The sequence below is a fragment of the Linderina pennispora genome, assembly GCF_002104995.1.
Source record: "Linderina pennispora strain ATCC 12442 chromosome Unknown DL89scaffold_80, whole genome shotgun sequence".
Taxonomy (NCBI): domain Eukaryota; kingdom Fungi; phylum Kickxellomycota; class Kickxellomycetes; order Kickxellales; family Kickxellaceae; genus Linderina; species Linderina pennispora.
The window spans coordinates 1-22,529 of record NW_024468328.1 but is presented as its reverse complement, the minus strand read 5'-3'; the positions used below and the strand labels follow the sequence as shown (position 1 = coordinate 22,529).

The following is a 22,529-nucleotide window of genomic DNA, read 5'->3' as shown; positions in this document are numbered from 1 at the left end:
GCGCTTGCCATTGATGTTCTTGCTGTCGCTGTTGATATTGTTCGTCTGGCGCGACCCCAGTGTTGGCGACGACCCAGCGCCACTGCCAGATATGTCATTGGACGGAACAACTGCCTGCTCATTCCACAGAGACGAATACCCAGGAGGCATATTGGCGTGTTGGACCGATGGCGCGAGCGTAGTCGGCTTGGGTATAGTACTGCTACTGGTTAATGGTGGCTGTGTGAACGATACGGACCCACGGCTGGCGGCGAGCGCTGAACCAGCAGCACTGGTAGTGGCCATGGGCATTTGAAACGTGTATCCGCTTGTCGAGACCATCCCTTGCGAATATCCTGGCTGTTGCGGTGCCATAGAGCTAGTATTATCGTTACAAGCAGGCTCGATCAGACGATAGGCTGCTAGGTAGTTTTCGGCTATTGTAGTGTGCGGCAGCGGCGGCGACGGCGACGGGTAATTATTTCGTTACGCAGGGGCAAGAGATATCCAGAGCCCACGGTGGCGGGGGCAAAATAGGGGGAAGTTAAAAATAAGGTCCGTTTCGGCTCTTTTTTTTAGTATCGGTGGATGTGTTCGGCTTATTTATGTAATTGGGGAATTTCGGTTGTATTACAGGATATGCAAAGCCAAAAACCGGGAAACGAGGGTGTAGAAACAAAGGGGAGCGAATATGGAATTTAAGAGAGCAGAAATATTTAGTATTTTGGCGCAAGTAGAGGAGAAAAAGAACAGAAAATCGGCCATGAGCATAGTCACTCTTTTTTAAAGGCGTCCCCCTCATGCCGCATTGGTTTTTGGGGGTCGATGAGGCGAGGGGTCAGAAAATTGGCAAAAAAGCAGCGCTTTAGTATTTTCGTTTCTCGTTTCCACTACCCACGTGAGGTTGCAGTGGTTGGCTGGGCTCTTGGGGATGGATAGCCGAACCAGCGGTCAAAAACAATAGTTTGGGTATATAGAGCGACAAAAAACCCCTCCTCTCTAATCTGCGCCTGTTTGGGAGGAGACTTACCGCTGACAGTAAATTTCATACTAGTGGCTGTGGATACAAAACTTGATTTGGAAAGAAAAATATGGATGCTGACCAGAGAAGATGAATGCAGAAGGTAGAGGTTTGGCCATCGATGCTAAGGATGTGTGCTGTCAGCACGTCGGGGGGGGGGGTGGGCCATTATAAGCAACCTTGTTGACTAGTGGCCGAAGGAAAAACACATGCGCAAGGCGCTGGGAAGGGGAGGTTGAGGTGTGGGTGAGCAACCTCTCCCTGGACAGCTGCGCCTTAATACACAGGCCAAACGTTCGTCCCGCCCACACCAGCCCGTGCTCGCAAGATGCAGCACCTTACATGGATCCCATTCGCCTTTTGTTCTCAAACAAGTTTGCATAGCCTTTGGTATTTGGCCAGGGCTTGTTCAGTGCGAAGCATACTATAATGCGGGTGGATGTCACTTCATGCATGGGTCGTTGCGAACAAACAAGCGGGTTCCTTAGGCATTGCGTCATTGTGCATATCCCAAACGGGAGTGGCACATGACTCGCAGCCAGTCGGATGTGTAGGCCGTGGTGAAATGTTTAAAGCACGTTCTAACACCTGAAAATAGGGAGGGGAAGAGTTTTTAGGCTCTCTTTCTGCCAACATGGCAGTGCGGTTAAATTGGGCTGCGGGTCAATAGCGCAGGAGGTGGGCATAGGAGGTGGGCATAGGAGGGGGCTATGGGGTGGTTTGGGAAGAGGCCTGACATACCGGTGGTTGCAAAAAATAGCATATTGCTCTCTGGCAAGTTGCTGCTGTTGTCAAGAGAGGTTGTGGAGCAGTGGCAGTTGGGTGTGGAGTAGTGGTGGCTTTGGTGTGAGTTGCTCGCGAGATACACTCCTCAGGTATCCTGTTTAAATATTTTTGCAGTGCAGTAGCTCTGCTACCCTTATCCTATCGACGAGAGAGCACAAATTGACAGCTGCCTGCCTCGTCTTTAGGGTAGCACCTGCACATATATCTGCGCTGGTAGAAAATACGCCCCACGCCTCATTCTCTTCAACAAAGTCCTGCTTGTCACTGGAGCATGCATGTTTTATTTGCTTCTCAGGAACCGGCCACAACATTTGGTGCAGCTTAATTCAACCTGTCAAGTGTATCACATTAAGCAGTATCAGTGAAATGCTGCCACTGTTCAAGAAGCGTCTGTTTTCCAGCACTGCATGGTATTTATCCAGCCCACTGCCTCCAGTCGCAAGAGCGGAAGACAATTAAAGGAGCAACAGGCAGCATACGTCACATACATATATCCCAAGTAGAGCTTGGTTCGGCGACTGATGGGATCTACGCCCTGTGCATGTTTGGTGCCGAGTGTGCACAATGATAGTTGCACATTTATTCTGCGTCCATCCCTATCATATGCAGGCTATATTAGAAACATGGGTACAAATGCCAAAACGAGTGATTATTCGCCAGTCACCGAGCACGCGCGGCTGTGCCTATTATTAGCGCTGCCTCGTCAAAAGTACCGGCAGGTGCATTGTCCTGAAGAAGTAAAGGGCCAAGCGCTAGAGAAAAGCGGCAGCGAAGGGAATCGCTACAAACTTTAAACTCAGCGGGCCCATAGGAACCGGCCGAAGATTTTCAGGAACGGCAGCACAGGGGGGCGCGGTAGCGTAATAGTATCGTCATCGCGCTCTTCACACCCAAGCCCAGCGGCAGTTACAAACGTGCTCATCGTGGAATTTTCGGCAGGTGAGTTAGCCAGCTTAGCAATACAGATGCGGGCAGCGTAGTTCTTCTGCCACAGGGTGTACTGCAGAGTTCCGCGGATGGTTAGGTCGTAGGGGCCCTTGAGCAGCCGTCTCCACCTGGCTGAGTCCGAGTCGTCATCATCACCGTCGCCGCTGCCGATCGAGGCGCCCGGGTGGTGAATACTGATTTGCGTCGTTTTGATGCCCGTGGTGGGAAGGCGGAACGAACCTGGGGCAAACCGCATCGGGTCGCTCAGCTCGTACACGTTGCCAAGCAGGATCGCAGGCTCCGTTTCGTTGGTGGCCAGCAGACCAGCAGGTGGCGATATTGTCGAATTGGCAATGGCGGCGCCGGCAAAAACGCCAATTTCAGCACGCTCGACAAGTACCTCGCGGATATTAGGGTTAGTCGACCTGACATGCAGAATAAACAATAGCTCTTTTTCGGTAGCCAGGATATTAGACACTTTTATCGCCTCCACATCGGCCAGTGGCGCCGAGGTGTAGTTGAACAGTGCAGCCAGCACGAACAGCGAAGCCAGAATGGCAAGCGACATGAGCATGGCACGTAGCAGCTGGGTTAGCATGCCTGCCTTTTTGCGACGCTGGCCGGTGTGACGACGGAACAGGGGCGTTGTCTCCGGCAGATCCTCAGACGACCCATAGTACACGTTCGAGTGGAACCTGCGGCTGTTGCGGCGCGCATACGTGTTGTACGTAGACCGCAGTCCCGCGGGCTCAGCGTCCAGATCGCTCTCTTCGGTGCTCTCGCCGTACTCGTTGTTGGACTGTGTCAGAATGCTGAAACGGTGCCCGTTGTTACTGCTGCTGCCGCGCACCATATGCCTACCACCAACGCGCCGGCCAGACCGGCTGCCCGGTCCAATACCACCTACCGATGTGGTCATACCCGAGCTGGCGCCTGCACCAGCGTATGCCGGGCTGGAGGCATACGCCGGGTACTGGCTGATCGATGACATGGCTCCCATAGCCGCACCCATGCGTCCCACACCCGAGCTGAGCCGCCGGTCGCCGCTCATATATGTCGACAGCCGGTGCCGGTTGCTGCGCCGCTTGCCAGTCGGTTCGCGCTCGTCGTATGGTTCTTCGGGGATCGAGTTGACACGCAGGCTGCTGCGCGAGTTGCGGTAGATGAACTGCTCGTTCTCGTCCGAGCCGTCCTCCTCACTGCCGCGGCTCGATGCCGCTGTGCGCCGCGTAAACAGCCTGCTGGACTTTCCTTGCATAGGGCGGTCCCCTGCCCGCTTGCCGGGCTTGCGCCCTGCCTTGTTTGGCCTGCTGGTCTCGACGCTGAGCTGCCGGTCGCCCTCCTCTATAGGCGTCTCGACCGGTGTGCCGCTGCGCAGTGCAGGCTGGAGATACCCGGCTGTGTCACTTGATGCTGGCGGATTGGGCGTGCGTCCGCGCCGCTCTGGCCACGCATTGTTGGCCCCGTCACGCACGAGTGACTCGCCACTGCCTAGGGTCCGCAATAGTCCATCTGGCCCCTCGCCTGCCAGCCGCGTCAGGGACACGCTGCGCAGCCCTGAGCGTGCCTGCCCTATTCCTATGCTGCCTGCTAAACCCACATTCAATACATCGGCATTTCCAGCTCCAACTACGCCCTTGGGCGCCGGGAGCGCCAGGTTCATCGGCTCAGCCGTTGTGGATACTGGGTCCTGGGCAGCAGAAGCAGTAGCAGCAAGAGCAACAGCAACAGCAGAAGAAGAACCAGCGGGATTCATCTTTGATACAGCACCGGACGACCTGTTACCCACCAAGGCTGTGGGTGTTGGTGAGTCATTCGGTGCATTCTCCGTTTGGTGCTGCTGCTGCTCCTTCTGTTCCTTCTGTTCCTGTCGCTCTACCATGGCACTCACGTTCATCACGTCTGGGAACACCTGCTGCGGCTGAAAGAATGGCTGGGACAGCGGCCGTGGCGTCTGCCCTGCCTTGAGTGTTTTGTGCCGCGGATGCATGAACAGCCCTGCCTGCTCGTCCAGTGCATGGTCGTCCAAATCGGTGAGCTGTGTAATCATTGTTTTGTGCTCGTCCTCCATGGTTGCGAATAACAACACAATGTGCTCAAGCTGGTGGAAATTAGACTGTAGACAATACTGAAAAATGGTTCACAGGCAAAATGCTGCCAACGGACACCACTGCCAAGAAAGAAGAAGCGAAATTCAAAAAAGCACTTTTTGTGTGGGTGAGAAGTGCACTCGTGTCTTGATCAATCGGAGCGCCTGAATGCTGTTCTGGTTTCTGGAGCAGCAAGCAATCTCCCCCACGTGGGGGTTCGAAGCGCCTGCTACAGGCGTGATGCTGCACCAACATCCGTATGTGATATATGCCTTATGGACTGTGCCTGCAGGAAGAAAATAGAGTGTCCATTGCAAACTGATCTGTGAGCTCCATAGAGCGTGGGGTGGCAAAAAGCGCAAGGTATATCCAAACAAGATTGATGGTAGCCGATTAGACGACCACCGTAAGAACAGCACTTGTCCAAAAAGCGCCGCTGAGCAGCAGCATCAGCGGAAACTGCTGCTTGGCACAAATGTCGTACGATATTTCAACAGCCTGCTGGCTGTTTTTAACCTTTGCCATTCCTGCTGTCCCTGCCGTCTGTGCCTACAAACAAAGGATCTTGCTCTTCGTTGCCAATTCCTGAAGCGCCCAGAGACAAACTGCATTTACACCACCAATACGGCTGAGGTATTCATAACAGATATCAAAGCAACATCCGGAGGGTGGCGGGTCCAGGAAACTGCACCCCCTCCCTGGCCTTCGGCGCTCCGTGGTATCCCAAACGGCTTGCAGCCAGTGGCGGGCGTTTGTTCTTCCGAAGGGCACCGACACGGCTCCTTTCTGTTCATCGGTCGTCAGGCGACAGGAGCGCATGGGTGGGTAGGTTGAAGTATCCTATGCTGCTGCTGACACCCATGTCTCCTCTCCCCCTGCAGCCGGCGGGCTACCGCAAACGAAGCGTCTTGAAGCGAACTGCAGGCTCTTTGAGTGCCCGCAATCCCACACAGACACACAGAATAGGCTGGGATTATTCTTTTGAGGGCGAACTATTTCCGCAAGGTGTCTCGTAGTGCCAATCTGCCAGTCTGCCAGTCAATGCGCGGGGCAGCAGCAGCAACTGCACATCGTCACCGCGCATCAGTCCGGCGCAACCCGTGGAATACCGGAGGCTACGGGTTATATTTAGCTCCTCAGTTAGATCCCGGTACAATGCCGCTCAGTCGATCCTGCACCAGCTTGTGTCAATGAGGACGCAGGAATGGTCAGAGGCACAAAAGTGATTAGGGTGCCTTCATTGCCCACCATCGACGACGACGACGACGACGACAACAACAACGCCCACGCCCACATCCGCTACCACCAACATCCGCCGCCATTTTCGCAGGCAAGAGTGCGGGATTGAGAAGATTCTGGCAGCACACATTGGGGAACGCTACCAGGGCGTAAGAATAAAAGAGTGTGGGATGGGCAGCTGCGCCGCGCCCAGCGCTGCTTGGTCTATTCTAGGAACACAGTCGACATTGGACGGGACGTTACTGTGTCAAGAGATGCTGTGCTACATGGAGCGGATCAGTGTTTGGCGCAAAAAGTGGTCTCGCCACTCGCTGTGTTTGGCTGAGGAGATGCAAAGGAGAAGCGCAAGAGTGAGAAAAAGCGTCATTCGAACGCATTTGCCAGCCCGCTACACAAACCGCCGGTTGTGCGCACTGGGGATACGAAAAAGGTGATGGGCAGCACAAAGAGTGGAGCGAGTGGGTGGGAGGAGCGCTCTCGTAAGAGCCGAGCGGCGGTAGACAGAGGAGAACAAGCAGCAGCACGCAGCAGGGGTTGAGGATTCATGGAGCAGCGCTCTGTGGTCGCACAACGGGTTCAGCTCTAACGATGCAAATATAGCTTCAGCACCTTGCCTCACGCAATGCGCCCATCATTCCCAAAGCAGGCTGCCTTGTGTTCCTCTGGGCAACGCTTTCTGTGGACCACATTGGCTGATGCCCGCGACAGAGTGCCGGATCGGGCGGTGTGGGGGTGAGAGGAGGAGAGAGCCGGCGGTGGGTGGGCAGTTCGAATGTGTGCGGATATGCTGCGTTCTGTGTGGACCTGCCGCCATTTGGGGGCGATTATAAAACGGCCGTGGATTTTGACGCTCGAGGTGGTCTTTTTCCTCTAGTGAATTTTTTCTTTCTTGTTTGGTACAGCACAACTTTCTCTCTGCTCTGCTTGTTGTTATACAAGACCTCGCTTTATAAAACCCCAAGGACTCAAAGAAAAGCAAACTTCACCTTTCTTCTTTCCCTTTCTTTTTCCTTACACCTTATTTCTCATCCCACCTTAACCTTTATTCCCCTCATATCTCCTACCCCTTATAAGCTTACCTTATATCCGACATCTTTTTGATTGTTTTCAGCATCTTTTGGCCAATTTCGATCGATTTCCAATCCCGAATCCAGAAGATCACCCCCCCTTGAAACATAAAAGACCCCTCCCTGCCCTGCATTTTGACTTAATTTATCCAGAGTAAAGATGGTTCGCGCTTCGATTCTTTCTATCATCGCCCTCTCGGCCGCGGTTCACGCCAGCGTCTACGAGACCAACCCCGAGGTTGTTGACACCACCTCTGCTCCGGCCACTACTGTTGCTCCGACCCTGACCATCAAGCCCACGGCCACTGCTGTCGTCCCGACTCTGATAATCTCGTCGACCCCGTGCGAGAGCGCCACTACTGCTATTGTCACTGAGACCGCGTGCATTGGCGATGCCTGCACCACTAAGGTTGAGAGCTCCTCGGAGATCTGCGTCCCGTCCACCGTCACTGTTCCTGGCGAGACCGCCACCAAGACTGTCGACAACACCTCGACTGTCACCGTTGGCGGCAACGACAAGGCTGTCACCGTCACTGAGACCAAGGACGTGGCCGGCGCCACCTCGACCACCACGGTCACTGTCGCTGACTCGACCACCATCTCCAGCGCCAAGGTTGTCACCACCGAGACCGGCACCATCACTCAGGGTGCGCAGTGCGTCCCGACCACTGCCACGGTCACCAACAACGCTGAGGTCACCAAGACCACCAACGTCAACGCCATCACGGAGGCCACCGTCACCAGCACTCAGATCGTCGCTGTTCCGGGTAACACCGTGACTGCCACCGAGACCGAGAACTGCGAGGGCACTGGCAACACCGTCACCCAGACCCAGTACGTCAAGGAGACTGCTGCCGGAAACACCGTCACCGTTACTGCCCCGGCTGGTGCTGCCGAGACTGTTACTGTTAACGTCCCCCAGGTTGTTACCGTCACCAACCAGGCCACCCAGACTGTTGTTGACACCGTCACTGTCGGCGCCGTCCAGGAGACTGTCTACCAGACCGTTCCTGGCAACACTTTCACCAAGACTGTTGTCCGCACTGTCACCGCCCCCGAGACTGTCGTTACCAACACCGTCACCGAGGTCGCCACTGTTGGGAACACCCACACTGTCCAGGAGATCTGCGAGGACGAGACCACCGTCACCGTGCCCAACACCGTCTACTCGACCGTGTCGCTGTGCGAGGGTGCCACCGTCACCGTTCCGATCAACAACGTCCAGACCGCGTACTCGACCACCACTGTGACCGTTCCCCAGGTCATCGGTGAGACCCAGTGGCTGCCGGCTCCGGCTACCGTTAACCAGGTCCACGAGGCCACCGTTACCGAGAATGTCGACTCGGTCAACACCGTGATCATCCCGTCTCTGGTCACCGAGACCACCGACACCGTCATCGCTACCAGCAACGTCGTTGCCACCGAGACTGGTGCTCCTGTTACCGAGACCCAGGTTGTCGTCAACACCGCCGAGCAGACTGTCTACGCCACCCAGACCGTGACTGAGACCACCACCAACGTTGCTACTGTCAAGAATACCATCACCGAGACTGTCTGCGAGGTTGTCCCAGTTACCACCCCGGAGAAGCCGACCCCCTCGACTGTTGAGTCGTCGTCGGAGACCACCCCTGCCACCACTCCGGCTGAGGAGACCACCCCGTGCACCCCGACCACCGTCACCGAGACCATCGAGACCACCCCGTGCGACGACTGCGAGCCGACCACTATCACCACCGTCTACACCGTGACCCCGACCACTGAGGTCCCGTCGTCTGTTGAGTCCACCTCGGAGACCACCACCCCGTGCGAACCCACCACCGTCACCGAGACTGTTGTCACGACCCCGTGTGACGAGTGCGAGCCGACTACCGTCACCACTGTCTACACCGTAACCCCAACCACTGAGGTCGAGACTACGACCCCGTGCACCCCGACCACCGTCACTGAGACCATCGAGACCACCCCGTGCGACGACTGCGAGCCGACCACCATCACTACCGTCTACACCGTGACCCCGACCACTGAGGTCCCGTCGTCTGTTGAGTCCACCTCGGAGACCACCACCCCGTGCGAACCCACCACCGTCACCGAGACCATCGAGACCACCCCGTGCGACGACTGCGAGCCCACCACCATCACTACCGTCTACACCGTGACTCCGACCACCGAGGTCCCGTCGTCTGTTGAGTCCACCTCGGAGACCACCACCCCGTGCGAGCCTACTACCGTCACTGAGACCATCGAGACCACCCCGTGCGATGAGTGCGAGCCGACCACTATCACCACTGTCTACACCGTAACCCCAACCACTGAGGTCGAGACTACGACCCCGTGCACCCCGACCACCGTCACTGAGACCATCGAGACCACCCCGTGCGACGACTGCGAGCCCACCACCATCACTACCGTCTACACCGTGACTCCGACCACTGAGGTCCCGTCGTCTGTTGAGTCCACCTCGGAGACCACCACCCCGTGCGAACCCACCACCGTCACCGAGACTGTTGTCACGACCCCGTGTGACGAGTGCGAGCCGACTACCGTCACCACTGTCTACACCGTAACCCCAACCACTGAGGTCGAGACTACGACCCCGTGCACCCCGACCACCGTCACTGAGACCATCGAGACCACCCCGTGCGACGACTGCGAGCCGACCACCATCACTACCGTCTACACCGTGACCCCGACCACTGAGGTCCCGTCGTCTGTTGAGTCCACCTCGGAGACCACCACCCCGTGCGAACCCACCACCGTCACCGAGACCATCGAGACCACCCCGTGCGACGACTGCGAGCCCACCACCATCACTACCGTCTACACCGTGACTCCGACCACCGAGGTCCCGTCGTCTGTTGAGTCCACCTCGGAGACCACCACCCCGTGCGAGCCTACTACCGTCACTGAGACCATCGAGACCACCCCGTGCGATGAGTGCGAGCCGACCACTATCACCACTGTCTACACCGTAACCCCAACCACTGAGGTCGAGACTACGACCCCGTGCACCCCGACCACCGTCACTGAGACCATCGAGACCACCCCGTGCGACGACTGCGAGCCCACCACCATCACTACCGTCTACACCGTGACTCCGACCACTGAGGTCCCGTCGTCTGTTGAGTCCACCTCGGAGACCACCACCCCGTGCGAACCCACCACCGTCACCGAGACCATCGAGACCACCCCGTGCGACAACTGCGAGCCCACCACCATCACTACCGTCTACACCGTGACTCCGACCACCGAGGTCCCGTCGTCGGTCGAGTCCACCTCGGAGACCACCACCCCGTGCGAGCCTACTACCGTCACTGAGACTATTACCACTACTCCGTGCGATGAGTGCGAGCCGACCACCATCACTACCGTCTACACCGGTGACTCCGACCACTACGGAGGAGCCTTCGTCAGAGGACTCGACTACCCCGTGCGAGCCTACTACCGTTACTGAGACCATCACCACTACTCCGTGCGATGAGTGTGAGCCGACCACCATCACGACCACTTACACTGTGACCCCGACCACCACAGAGGAGCCTTCGTCGGAGGACTCGACTACCCCGTGCGAGCCTACTACCGTTACTGAGACCATCACCACTACTCCGTGCGATGAGTGCGAACCGACCACCATCACGACCACCTACACCGTGACCCCGACCGAGTCTGAGTCCGCTGAGGAGTCGTCGGATGCCTCTGTCGAGTCTGAGTCTGCTGAGGAGTCGTCGGATGCTTCTGTCGAGTCTGAGTCCGCTGAGGAGTCGTCGGATGCCTCTGTCGAGTCTGAGTCTGCTGAGGAGTCGTCGGATGCCTCTGTCGAGTCTGAGTCCGCTGAGGAGTCGTCGGATGCTTCTGTCGAGTCTGAGTCTGCTGAGGAGTCGTCGGATGCTTCTGTCGAGTCTGAGTCCGCTGAGGAGTCGTCGGATGCCTCTGTCGAGTCTGAGACCTCTGATGCTACCTCTGAGGAGGAGACTACCGAGGCCACCTCTGAGGAGGAGACCACCGAGGCCACTTCTGAGGAGGAGACCACCGAGGCCACTTCTGAGGAGGAGACCACTGAGGCCACCTCTGAGGAGGAGACCACCGAGGCCACCTCTGAGGAGGAGACCACCGAGGCCACTTCTGAGGAGGAGACCACTGAGGCCACCTCTGAGGAGGAGACCACTGAGGCCACCTCTGAGGAGGAGACCACTGAGGCCACCTCTGAGGAGGAGACCACCGAGGCCACCTCTGAGGAGGAGACCACCGAGGCTACCTCTGAGGAGACTACCACAGAGGAGACCACTACCGAGGCCACCTCTGAGGAGGCCACCACCGAGGAGACCACCACCGAGGAGACCACCACCGAGGCCACCACCGAGGAGACTACCACAGAGGAGACCACTACCGAGGCCACCTCTGAGGAGGCCACCACCGAGGAGACCACCACCGAGGAGACCACCACCGAGGCCACCTCTGAGGAGACCACCACTGAGGCCACCACCGAGGAGACCACCACCGAGGAGACCACCACTGAGGCCACCTCTGAGGAGGAGACCACCGAGGAGACCACTACCGAGGAGACCACCACCGAGGAGACCACCACCGAGGCCACCACCGAGGAGACTACCACTGAGGAGACCACCGAGGAGACCACCACTGAAGCCACCACCGAGGAGACTACCACCGAGGAGACCACCACCGAGGAGACCACCACCGAGGAGACCACCACCGAGGAGACCACCACTGAGGCCACCTCTGAGGAGCCTACTGTGGAGTCGTCCGCCCCGGTCGCCGCTGCCCTCGTTGTCTCTTCTTACTTCTAAATGAATAGGGTCTAGGGCAAAAGTTAGATCTATGCACTGATCCCTCTTTCTATTCATCCTACATAGTCCCCTACGTCTTGTTGTGCGTTAGTTTTACCTTTTTCCTTTCTTTATGTCTTTCAATTCCAGCCAGTATCTAAATTTTATGTCACAGCGACTCCTATATGGCTGGGATCATGGCCCCACTGTCGACGAGTCAACGGCATATCTGAGAAATCCACATGTGGCTTGGGATCAATCGGTCACCAGTAGGCAGATTTCACCATGTCGACGGGCTTCTTCTTCCGGGTCTGTGTTTTCTCTCTGCTATCGCTTCTTTATCTTAAATTGCTCTTCCACAACAAATCCACCAAATCCACGGTCAATCCTAGTGAAATGTCAGGCCCTTCTGCGTTAACGAGTGTTGTATTGAAGGCGCGCGCCCAGCACACAGCGTCGGTTATCTTCTTGCATGGTCTCGGTGACAGTGGTCACGGATGGGCGCCAGTAGCGCAAATACTGTCGCGCACGCTGCCGCACGTAAAGTTTATTCTCCCAAATGCACCAGAGAGTCCGGTAACATTGAACTTTGGCATGTCAATGCCGTCGTGGTATGATATCAAGTCGTTGGGGCGGGTCATGAAGGACGAGGACGAGGCCGGGATGCGCGAGTCGATGATCAAGGTGAACAAGATCATTTCTGACGAAGTCGCGGCTGGGATCTCACCGGAGCGCATTGTGCTGGGCGGGTTCAGCCAGGGCGGTGCCATGGCGCTGTTCACCGGGCTGCAGTCCGAGCTCAAGCTGGGTGGCCTTATCGTGCTCAGCGCGTACCTGCCGATTCGCGACCGGATCTTCCAGCTGGCTACCGAAGCAAGCAAGTCGGTGCCTATTATGCAAGGCCACGGTACAGCTGACGGTGTGGTGCTGTTTGAGTATGGCAAGATGACTAACGAGACGCTAACCAGCAAGGGATACGACTGCAAGTTCCATGTCTACGAGCACATGGAGCACTCGAGCTGCGAGGATGAGATCATGCACATGTCGCTGTTCCTGAAGAAGCGCATTCCCGAGCAGTTCACCCCGCCTGCCTCTTCTCTGTAAAGCCACCAGCAGGTTACTGGCTGGTCTGAGTCAGTAGTGGTCTTGGCGCAGGGCAAGACCAAAGAACGCACCACCCCCTCCAGCAGGCGTCCTTGTTCCGAACACGTAATCCAGACAGCCTTTCTTTCTTCCCTCGGCTCCACTTTCACCACTTTCTATTTTTCGCTAAAGTCTAGTAAAATGCGCTTTGCAATCAGTAAGCTCAAGGTCGAGCTCAAGCTCGCCATTCACCGACTAAAGCTGCTGCAGGCCAAGACGGCCTCACTCAACACCAAGGCGCGGCGGGAGATAGCAACGCTGCTCGAGACAGGCAAGATAGAGAGCGCTTATATTCGGGTAAGCTAGGGCTGTGCCACCACTCTTCCGAATGCACACCTGCGAGCAGACGCCTTCTCTGCCCTGCTCGGCCAGCTACTCACACTTGTCTTCTGGATACCCGCTAGGTTGAGAACATCATACGCGAGGACTTTAACATCGAGGCGCTGGAGATAGTCGAGCTGTATTGCGAGCTGCTGAACGCGCGCCTCGGTATGATTGAGCAGTCACGGACAGTCGACCCTGGGATTGAAGACGCCGTGGCATCTATTGCCTACGCGTCGACACGGGTCGACGTCAAAGAACTCGTCATGATCCGCGAGCTGCTGGCGGCGAAGTACGGCGCCGAATACATCAAGAACGCAATGGACAACGTCGACGGCACTGTGAGCCCGAAGCTTGTGCACAAACTTGGCGTCAAGGCTCCCGCCCGCTTCCTGGTCGAAATGTACTTGAAGGAGATCTCAAATGCATATAATGTCGGCTGGCGGCCAGAGGGCGAGCAGAGCGAGGATGGCGCTGACAATGAGGATGGGCCGGGGGGTGGCGAAAGGGAGAAGGTGCTGGAGGCGCCGATTTCTGCAGCCAATGCTGCCGGTTCTGCTGCAAATGTCAAGGATGCCGATAGCGCAAAGGCCGCTGAAGAGAGTGGCAGCAGCGAGCAGAAGGGAGCAAGCTTTACACCATCCCCGGCGAAAGTGAACACTGCTCCCAATGCGAACAAACCCAGTGCCTTGCCTTCTGTTCCCTCAACCAAACCCGCTGCCAGGGCTGGCCCTGGAGCTTCGAAGGCTGCTGCGGCGCCTGCCAATGATGGCCTGCCGTCAATCGACGAACTCCAGAAGCGATTCGAGGCACTCAAGCGTCTGTGACATGCAGGCTATGTTCTACGCTCCATACCGACTAGCCGAGCTCGCATTGCGAGCGCCATAAGTCTGGTAAAAAAAGTAGAGATTTTTACAGTCTACTTTTCCGCCATGCGATCGTTTGGCATCTTCACATTCTGCAACGTTGGTTTATGGATACGCACATGGATACAGTATTTGCCCTCGGATCCAACTCGGGCGGTCAGCTAGCAACTGGGAGCCTAGATGATGCACATTTCCTTACTGAAACTGTGTTTGGGCAAGAGTGCAGTGCTGCTGGGATGGCTGGTGATGCAGTTATCGCTGGAGGCGGAAACCACACGTTTCTAGTGCGCGACAAGGGCCGTCTTCTCTTTGGCAGCGGTACAAATGCCGATGGACAGCTGGGAATACCGACTGCATCATCTGGGCCTTACTTGCACTGGACACCGATACAGTTCCCAGGAGAGTCAGTCTACAAGATTGCCTGCGGCTGGAGCCACACACTGTTGCTCAACGACACACACAGGCTCTTCTCGGCCGGATCCGGTGGATTCGGACAGCTTGGGATCAACCCTGAGCCCGGAGTATCAAAGGCGATGCAATGGTCGGAAATACGCATAGGAGGCAGTGCAAAAATAGTCGATATTGCCTGCGGAATGAGGCACTCGCTTGCCCTGACTGGCAGTGGCGATATATTTGGATGGGGAGCGAACCGGTGTGGCCAGCTTGGTGTTCCTGGAACAAAGAAGCAGCCAAATGTCTGTGAGCCAATCTTGGTTTCTGCTGGTCTCCCACCGATCTCGATGATTGCGTGCGGGCGTAGCCATTCTGTAGCCATATCCAGCGACCGTGTGACCGTGTTTGTTGCTGGCCAGGACAGGTATGCGCAATGCGGGCCTAGCAGCTACGATGCTGTTGTTGGCACATGGCGGTCGTTCCGTCTCAGCTCGCCTGCACGAAAGCTGTGCTCGGGATGGGAGTTTGGTGCGGTGCTGTTGGATCCTGCAGAGGGTAGCCAGACGAGTCGCTGCGTTACTATGTGGGGGCGATCCGACCATGGCCAGCTGGGCAAAACGCCGATGACCATGCCTGGCGGAAGCCGCGACACTGTCGATGTTGCGCTAGAGAGCGCGGTAGTTGACATTGCGTGTGGCTCCAACCATACTGTCGCTGTGCTCAGCAACGGCAGCGTGTGGGCGTGGGGGTGGAACGAGCATGCCAATGCAGGAGATCCGTCACTTGCCAATGTGGTGTGCCCGCGGCAGCTGTGGCCAGTAGCAGCAACAGCACCAGGGCGCCTGCCAAGCGTTGGCACTGGCTACGGCAACACGCTTATTAGTATTAGCTGTGATTAGATTGCAAGATCGAGGTTGAAACCAGCACCATGCCCGCCTGGGCCTTTTTTTTTCACCTGCTGCGTGTTCGTTTTAGCTCGCGAGCGGCCCTTGCCCCTCTTTTCTCATTTAAAGCTTGCAGAGTTTATTCTTTCTATTTTTCTAAAATACACGAGCCTCTCTTTTGCACACGTAACCCATTAGCTTTCTACCTTCAACCACGTATATTTCGCAGCCGTCACTTCCCTTTTTCGACTGCAGCTTTGGTTTCACATTATCTCTCTCTTTATCCGAGTGCGTAGCCAGCAATGTCGCAGATTCACTACAAGTTTCGTGCGGCCAAGGACTTTTCGTCGATTGTGTTTGATGGGTTGTCTATCTCGGTGTATGACCTGAAGCAGGAAATCCTTCGCGAGAAGCGCCTGGACCCAGAAGAGAACGATCTGGTTGTCACGAACGCGCAGACCAATGAAGGTAAGGCAGTGCGGATCTTTTGTATACACGCGGACAGAGCATTACGTTAAGCTGCTGTCAGTATGTTCACCAGCTGATTTCTTGATCCATTTTTGACAACTGTTTAGACTACACGGATGAGTCGGCGCTGATCCCAAAGAGCACATCCGTGATGGTGCGCCGTGTGCCTTACAAGGGCCCGAAGATGTCGCAGGGCGGCAAGGGCCAGCAGCAGCAGCCCCAGCAGTTTGGCCAGCAGCAGCACCATGCGGGCAACCGCTCCTCGGGCTACGGTGGTGGTGGAGGTGGTGGAGGCGGTGGACAAGGCTATGGCGGCGGCTTCCATCGTGGCCACCATGGGAATAACCCCTCGACCACCACGAGCCAATACGGGTATCGCGGGCCGCAGGGTATCGGGCTCAACAACAGCTACTCGTCCAGCCAAAACAACAACAGCGGGGTGGGGTCTGGAGTAGGCGATCTAAATGGGCAGCATGAGCTGGAGCGCAACCCAGATGTGATATCTGACGCCGAGGAGGCTCGTATTGCAGCGATGCTGCAGCAGACTGACGAACAGTGGTCCCACCAGCAGACCATCATGCAAATGTATGTCACGACTATAGCTTTTTTACACTTACGCGGAATAGAGCCGTTGGTGGATATTGCAACGTTGAAGCTAACTCGCAAAGGAGGAGGGGGTGGTCCATGGCAGGATCATGATGCGAGAGAGAAGAGCGGGACCAGAGCGGGATTGGATGGCGTCCTTCTTCCACATTTGGCATCTGCTGCTAACACACACCATGCTTTCAATTTTCCTGTAGGCAGCGACCGGTGTTCAACAACCGCGGTGGGGCATACCGCCCAAGGCCTCGCATCGAACGCCCTGAGCACCAGGGCCCGCCACCGCCCAACTATGTCTGCCACCGGTGCGGCATTGCGGGTCACTGGATCCACAACTGCCCGACCATCGGGCAGCCCAGCGATGGCAACACACGCAACACGGGCCATCGGATCAAGCGGACCACGGGTATTCCCAAGTCGTTCCTCCAAAAAGTCGACAAGCTCGAGGAGGGCGGCAATGCGTTGGTGACGAGCGATGGCACGCTGGTGGTAGCCCAGGCGAACGAGGCAGCGTGGAACGAGGCGCAGAAGCAGTCGAGCAAGCTATTCTCGACCGAGTCAGCTGTTGATCCGAGCCAGGTGCCTGGCGACCTCAAGTGCCCGATCTGCAGCCAGCTCTTGCGCGACGCTGTGAAGGTCCCGTGCTGCGATACAGTGTACTGCTCGGAATGTATTGAGCAGTCGCTGCTCGAGCCCGGAGAGAAGCACTTTACGTGTCCGTCGTGCAAGGCTCCCGGTGTGGTACCTGACCAGCTCACATCGGCCGATGCAGTGCGCACCAAGGTGGATAAGTTTTTGCGCGAATATTCAGCTAGCAAGCCTAGCAATGAGAACGATAACAAGACAACCGCGGCTACAGCCTCAATCGCTGTAGCACCTACGCTGGCTGATCAGCCAGTACGCCCGCCACCGCCGCCAGTCCAGATGCAGCCGCATCCGCGGCGTGCAACGCAGCCCATGGGCATGATGCCTCCAGGGATGATGATGGGTATGCCGCAAGGATATATGGGCATGCCACCAATGGGCCAAATGCCGTTTATGCCGCCCGGGATGCCCATGCCTGGAGCGCAGTGGAACAATATGAACCCGTCAAACATGTCTGGGGTACGTCCGCCGCTGCCGCCACCGCAACAGCAGAATAGTAGCGATTACAACACTGGGCGTGGTCGAAACTCGCCCCGGCAGCGGCGATCACCTGGCCGCAGCCGGTCATCTGGACGCAGCCGGTCGCCAGGACGTAGCCGGTCGCGTCGCCACCCCCACCATAGCCACCGCAGTCGTAGTCGCAGCTACAACCCTAGTGATGCTGAGCATCCGGAGAGGCCGGCTTTGTCGAGGCACGATGATAGGGGTTCGCTGGAGGTAGAACCGGCTCAGAAGACCAATGGTAAGGGCGAGATTGGAGCTGGAGATGGCGACGTAGCCGGTGACGCGAATGAAACGGTCAGTAAAGATTATGTGCCACCGAGCATGGAATCTCCTCAGCCGCATCGCTCACCAAGCCGTCAGCGCTCATCAAGCCGTCAGCGCTCATCAAGCCGGCGCCGCTCCCCAAGCAGGCGGCGCTACCGTACCAGTCGCAGCCCTAGCCGCGAGCGGCGTAGTAGATACGATAGCAATGAGCGATCGAGGTATTACGACGACAGAGACAAGCGTGACCGGCGGCGCGAGTACGAGTCGCGTCGCGGACGGAGCTCTGAGCGCGGGCAATCATCTGGTGACAGGGCGCGGAATAGAGGAGAGCGCAATACGAAAGACGTGGAGATATCGATCCGCGGGCGGTCAAGCAAAGAGAACAGTGGCAAAGAGTCCTGTGGTGACAAGCCGCGGTCGGTTCTAGATCGGCTGAGGGATAACCGCGGGGATGCAGCCCAGGAGAACGGATCCAAGAGCCCACGGCGGTCGGGCGGCAGGCGCAGGAGCCGTCGCTGAGTAAGAGAAATTGAATGCAAGGCACGCTCTTTGCACATGCCTGAATATTTAGCAGCTGACAATGGCACTCGCTTCGAGATGGATTGGGCTATTTCTCTTGCCTAGATCTCCTTCATAACTGGCGCTCTGCTGTATTTATTAGACAGCCTTGCCATTTTTCGGTTTATGTCAACCAATAAATAAGTGCAACAGGATGCTAAGCGTATGCGACGCAAGGCCGCAGTAGCGAGCTCTGTTCCTTTCTCTCCTCTGCGCGGCATACACTCAGAGCCATTTCATTTGCGGAGCGGCGTGTGATTTCATCAAAAGGGATGCAGGCGAGGCCAAGAGGAATTCATATAGCGGAGCTCAATGGTGGGCATTTGACATGCCCTCACGAGTTCGCGGAGTGACAGCAAGGGGAGGGCAGGAAAGCGCCATGTGGCTACACACGAGGCCACCCACCCATGCCAATTACACAGGTATAGCGAGTCTTCAGCCAAGTGCTTCTGTTAAACCCCACCTGAGGCTATAGCCGAGGCTGTCTTCCAAACCTAGGCAATGGTATTGTAATGGAGGAATAGCGATGTTCAACAAAAGCTCCCGGCTACTGGGTAGGCAGACACAATAACCACAAAAAGGTGGTGAGATACCAGCAACTCCGCCGCTTCGCCTTCCGAAGCAACCTTGTGCAGTTTTTGAAATGAAACAATCTACAGCGCTTTGCAAGCACGCACTACGGCGAAGGGGGTGTGGGGCTGACGTCATTCATTGTACATGATTTTTCTCCTCTTTTCTGCTGGCTCGCTATACATGTGGTGTAGTGGTACTGGGCTTTATCCACCCAGCCGTTGCAAGGGTTGTGGCATGGGGCCTTACTGCCTGTTGCAGGCATACATCGCTAAAGTCACTCGCATTTTGCTTAAAGGCGGCTTTTTGCAGCACCTCGCCAGCAGAAGCACAGCTCTGTGTATTTCTCCCCTCTTCTCCTATCCACACACCCGTTTTCAATATCTTTTCGGGAGAGGGTTTTTCATATATCGCCAAGCATCTGGCTCGCTTTGTATTTTATTTGGGGGATACACGCAGCGATTATCCGCTACATTAATATCCGGTTTTGTTTGGTGGGGGCCTTGGCAGCACCTTACCGCAACCTCCACAGCAAAGTGAACTTTTTTGCAAAGCAGAGGCAAACGGCCCTTTACTGCCCAGAGAAAACAGCAGAGCACTTCTGCGCTAGCCACGCGTGTACTTCGTCATAGCTGCAAAGTGCAAACAGGAAAAGGAAGCAAACCACACTCACAGTACCAGGCCACTACAACCAAGCACGCAGTGGGAAGATCCTTGAGCACGCAGCTGGAAAAATTAGCAGTTTTTTTCTTTTGTTCAGTTCGCCACCACGTCATTTTTCTGTTTTGTGAGCCACACTTTTGTTCCTCCTTCGATCGTGCTAGGACAATTATACCCACTCTTTTTCAAACCAAAGGTCGTGCGCGTCCTGAGAAACACGCTTGGAGATATCGCTGCGGGTGGGAAGAGACAAACCAGCAAGACACCAAAGACACGTTATTCCAGCGAGGCATGACCACAGATACTGCAGGCAAAATCAGCCTGGGGCTCGAGCGCATCACGGATTTCCTGCGGTACCGGCTGCCGCGCGACCCGCGACTGGGGCTGCGGGTGGTGCACGTAGCCAGGGACGAACGGCAAGGGCTCAGTTTGTGCGCTGATCTCACAGGCGCTGATTTCGGCGGGCTACAAGACAGGGACGTTCAACTCGCCGCACTTTCTTGAGCCCAACGACGCGATCCGGGATCCAGGGCGTGGCGATTCCAGCCAGTGACTACAGAGACCTGCGGGTGTGGATCAACGATCTGGACGCAAAAACGGCGTCAGAGCACGGGCGACTGTCCCTGTTCGAGCAGGCGACGGCGGCGGCGCTGTGGTGGTTTGCGGAGAGCAAGGTGGACGTGGCGGTGATTGAGGTAGGGATGGGCGGGCTGCGCGACGCAACCAATGTGTTCGGCGTGGTGGAGCAGGGCGCAGCAGGCGGGGTGTTCGCCGGGCAGTCGCTGGTGCAGTGCATCTGCGCAATCGACGAGGACCACGTGGGGATGATCGGCGACACAATCGAGGAGATTGCGCAGGAGAAGGCAGGAATCATCCGGCCGGGCTCGTGGGTGGTGCTGGGCACGCAGGGCGCTCGGCGGCCTTCCACCGCGTGCGGCAGATTGCCCAGAAGCTGTCGCCCGCGCGCATCGTCAATCTACGCCGCCAGCCGACCCACGACATGCATGTACCGGCATTTTGCCGTCAAGCCCGAGCCGCCGGTAACCGCCGCCCACCCGCGCCTGGTGAGCCGCCCAGCCGACGAGGTGCCGAGCTGGGCTGCATTCAACGGCACTGGCCGTCGGTGCCTGCGCGCGCGGTACCCGCACTCGCCCGACGAGCAGAGAAGCGGGCGCGGCAGTCATGCGGCCATAGCACCGCCGACGCCCACCACCGACGTGGATCTGCCGCTGGTCCTGGCTGGGCACTACCAGGCAGCCAACGCCGGCATTGCCTTCTATGCGCTGGATGTGCTGCGCACGCACTACGGCTTCGACCTTTTTGACCGACGCGGCCATCCAGGTCGGCTTCCAGAACGTGCGTTGGCCGGGCCGTTTGGCGTGGCTGCGCCTGCGGCCTGCCGGTGACGGCCTCGCCCACTGGCTGCTGGCCGACGGTGCCCACAACGAGCCGGCTGCTGCCGAGCTGGCGCAAATACGTCGACACTGCTTTGCGTCGGTTCGCCCAGCAGCGCCATATTCTGGCAGGCACTGCTGCCCGCACCCTCAATGAGCCGCCGCCCGTGGCGCTGGATTCGTCGGGTTTACGCGCGGCAAGGATGTCGCTGCCATTCTGCGCCAGCTGGTGTGTCCGGCGGACGTTGTCTGGGCTGTGCCCTTTGCCCAGCCCGACGAGATGCCCTGGATCACATGCTGCGACCCCGGCGACATTGCGCACCAGGTCTCCGCTGCCTTCCCCGACACGCCAGTCACTGAATTTGTGTCGCCAATTGCTGGCTGTCGAGCAGCTGAGGGTCGAGCAGTCTGCTGGCTACCTGACCGTGCTGTGTGGATCGCTGTATCTGGTCGCCGATCTGTACCGCACGCTGGACATCCGGCCATTCGACTCTGCACCCGTGTAATCAGCCGATCAGGATTTAGATGTAATTGAATTTTTCCAATTTTTTTTCTTCCTGTTCTTGCTAACAAAAAAATTATGCTCTAAGCTGCAGCAAAAACCCGCGAGTCCACGCTCCTTTTTGCCTCCCCGTTATTCCACTTTCCTAACTCCTCTCCACACCTTTGTCACATACACAACCATGCCCAAGGCCAAGAGATCGCAGGTCGTCACGCTGACAAAGACCAAGTCGAAGGGTCGCGAGGCCAAGTCCTCGCTGATGGAGCAAGTGCGTGTCGCCGCCGACACCTACGACTACGTCTGGGTATTCTCGGTCGAGAACATGCGCAACGCCTACCTAAAGACCGTGCGCAACAACTTCAAGACCAGCCGCTTTTTCTTCGGAGCAACAAGGTCATGGCCAAGGCCCTGGGCAAGACCGCCGAGGAAGAGATCAAGCCCGACATGCACAAGATCGCCGAGCAGCTGACTGGCGAGGTCGGCCTGCTGTTTACTAACAACAGCATCGAGGACGTGAAGAAGGCGTTTGACGAGTACGCAGCCGACGACTATGCTAGGGCTGGCTGCATTGCCACCGAGAAGGTCGAGGTCCAGGCTGGCGAGGTCACCAGGGGGTACACCCAGGAGACCTTCCCGAATAACATGGAGCCCCAGCTGCGCGAGCTCGGCATGCCCACGCTGCTCAGGCAGGGCAAGATCACCATTGACTACGACTATGTCATCTGCCAGGAGGGCGACCGTCTGACCCCCAGCAGGCCCAGCTGCTGAAGCTCTTCTGGGTCAAGCAGGCTGTCTTCAAAATCGACCTGATCGCCTATCTCCACAACGGCGAGTTTGTTAACCTCGAGGCCGAGGATGACGAGGACA

General features: G+C 57.1%; 2 protein-coding genes across 2 annotated transcripts; both read left to right on the top strand.

Annotated features, from left to right (window-relative positions):
• Window positions 1-7,095: 7,095 nt before the first annotated feature.
• On the top strand, window positions 7,096-11,362 carry DL89DRAFT_272130 (uncharacterized protein; the record flags this gene model as incomplete). Its single annotated transcript, XM_040888971.1, has 27 exons — window positions 7,096-7,314; window positions 7,336-7,380; window positions 7,405-7,422; window positions 7,459-7,490; window positions 7,527-7,542; window positions 7,573-7,605; window positions 7,630-7,683; window positions 7,723-7,767; window positions 7,804-7,869; window positions 7,900-8,010; window positions 8,032-8,076; window positions 8,098-8,115; window positions 8,140-8,175; window positions 8,197-8,205; window positions 8,230-8,271; window positions 8,299-8,313; window positions 8,335-8,463; window positions 8,491-8,502; window positions 8,536-8,565; window positions 8,587-8,673; window positions 8,698-8,844; window positions 8,872-8,943; window positions 8,965-8,988; window positions 9,016-9,108; window positions 9,136-10,416; window positions 10,508-10,621; window positions 10,643-11,362. Coding segments are annotated over exons 1-27 (3,339 nt in total), but the record flags the coding sequence as incomplete, so codon positions are not given.
• Window positions 11,363-20,057: 8,695 nt separating this feature from the next.
• On the top strand, window positions 20,058-21,666 carry DL89DRAFT_297166 (Mur ligase; the record flags this gene model as incomplete). Its single annotated transcript, XM_040890741.1, has 7 exons — window positions 20,058-20,156; window positions 20,188-20,299; window positions 20,328-21,055; window positions 21,108-21,243; window positions 21,293-21,327; window positions 21,363-21,512; window positions 21,550-21,666. 7 exons carry the CDS (start codon window positions 20,058-20,060, stop codon window positions 21,664-21,666), a joined length of 1,377 nt encoding a protein of 458 aa, XP_040739305.1.
• Window positions 21,667-22,529: the final 863 nt, after the last annotated feature.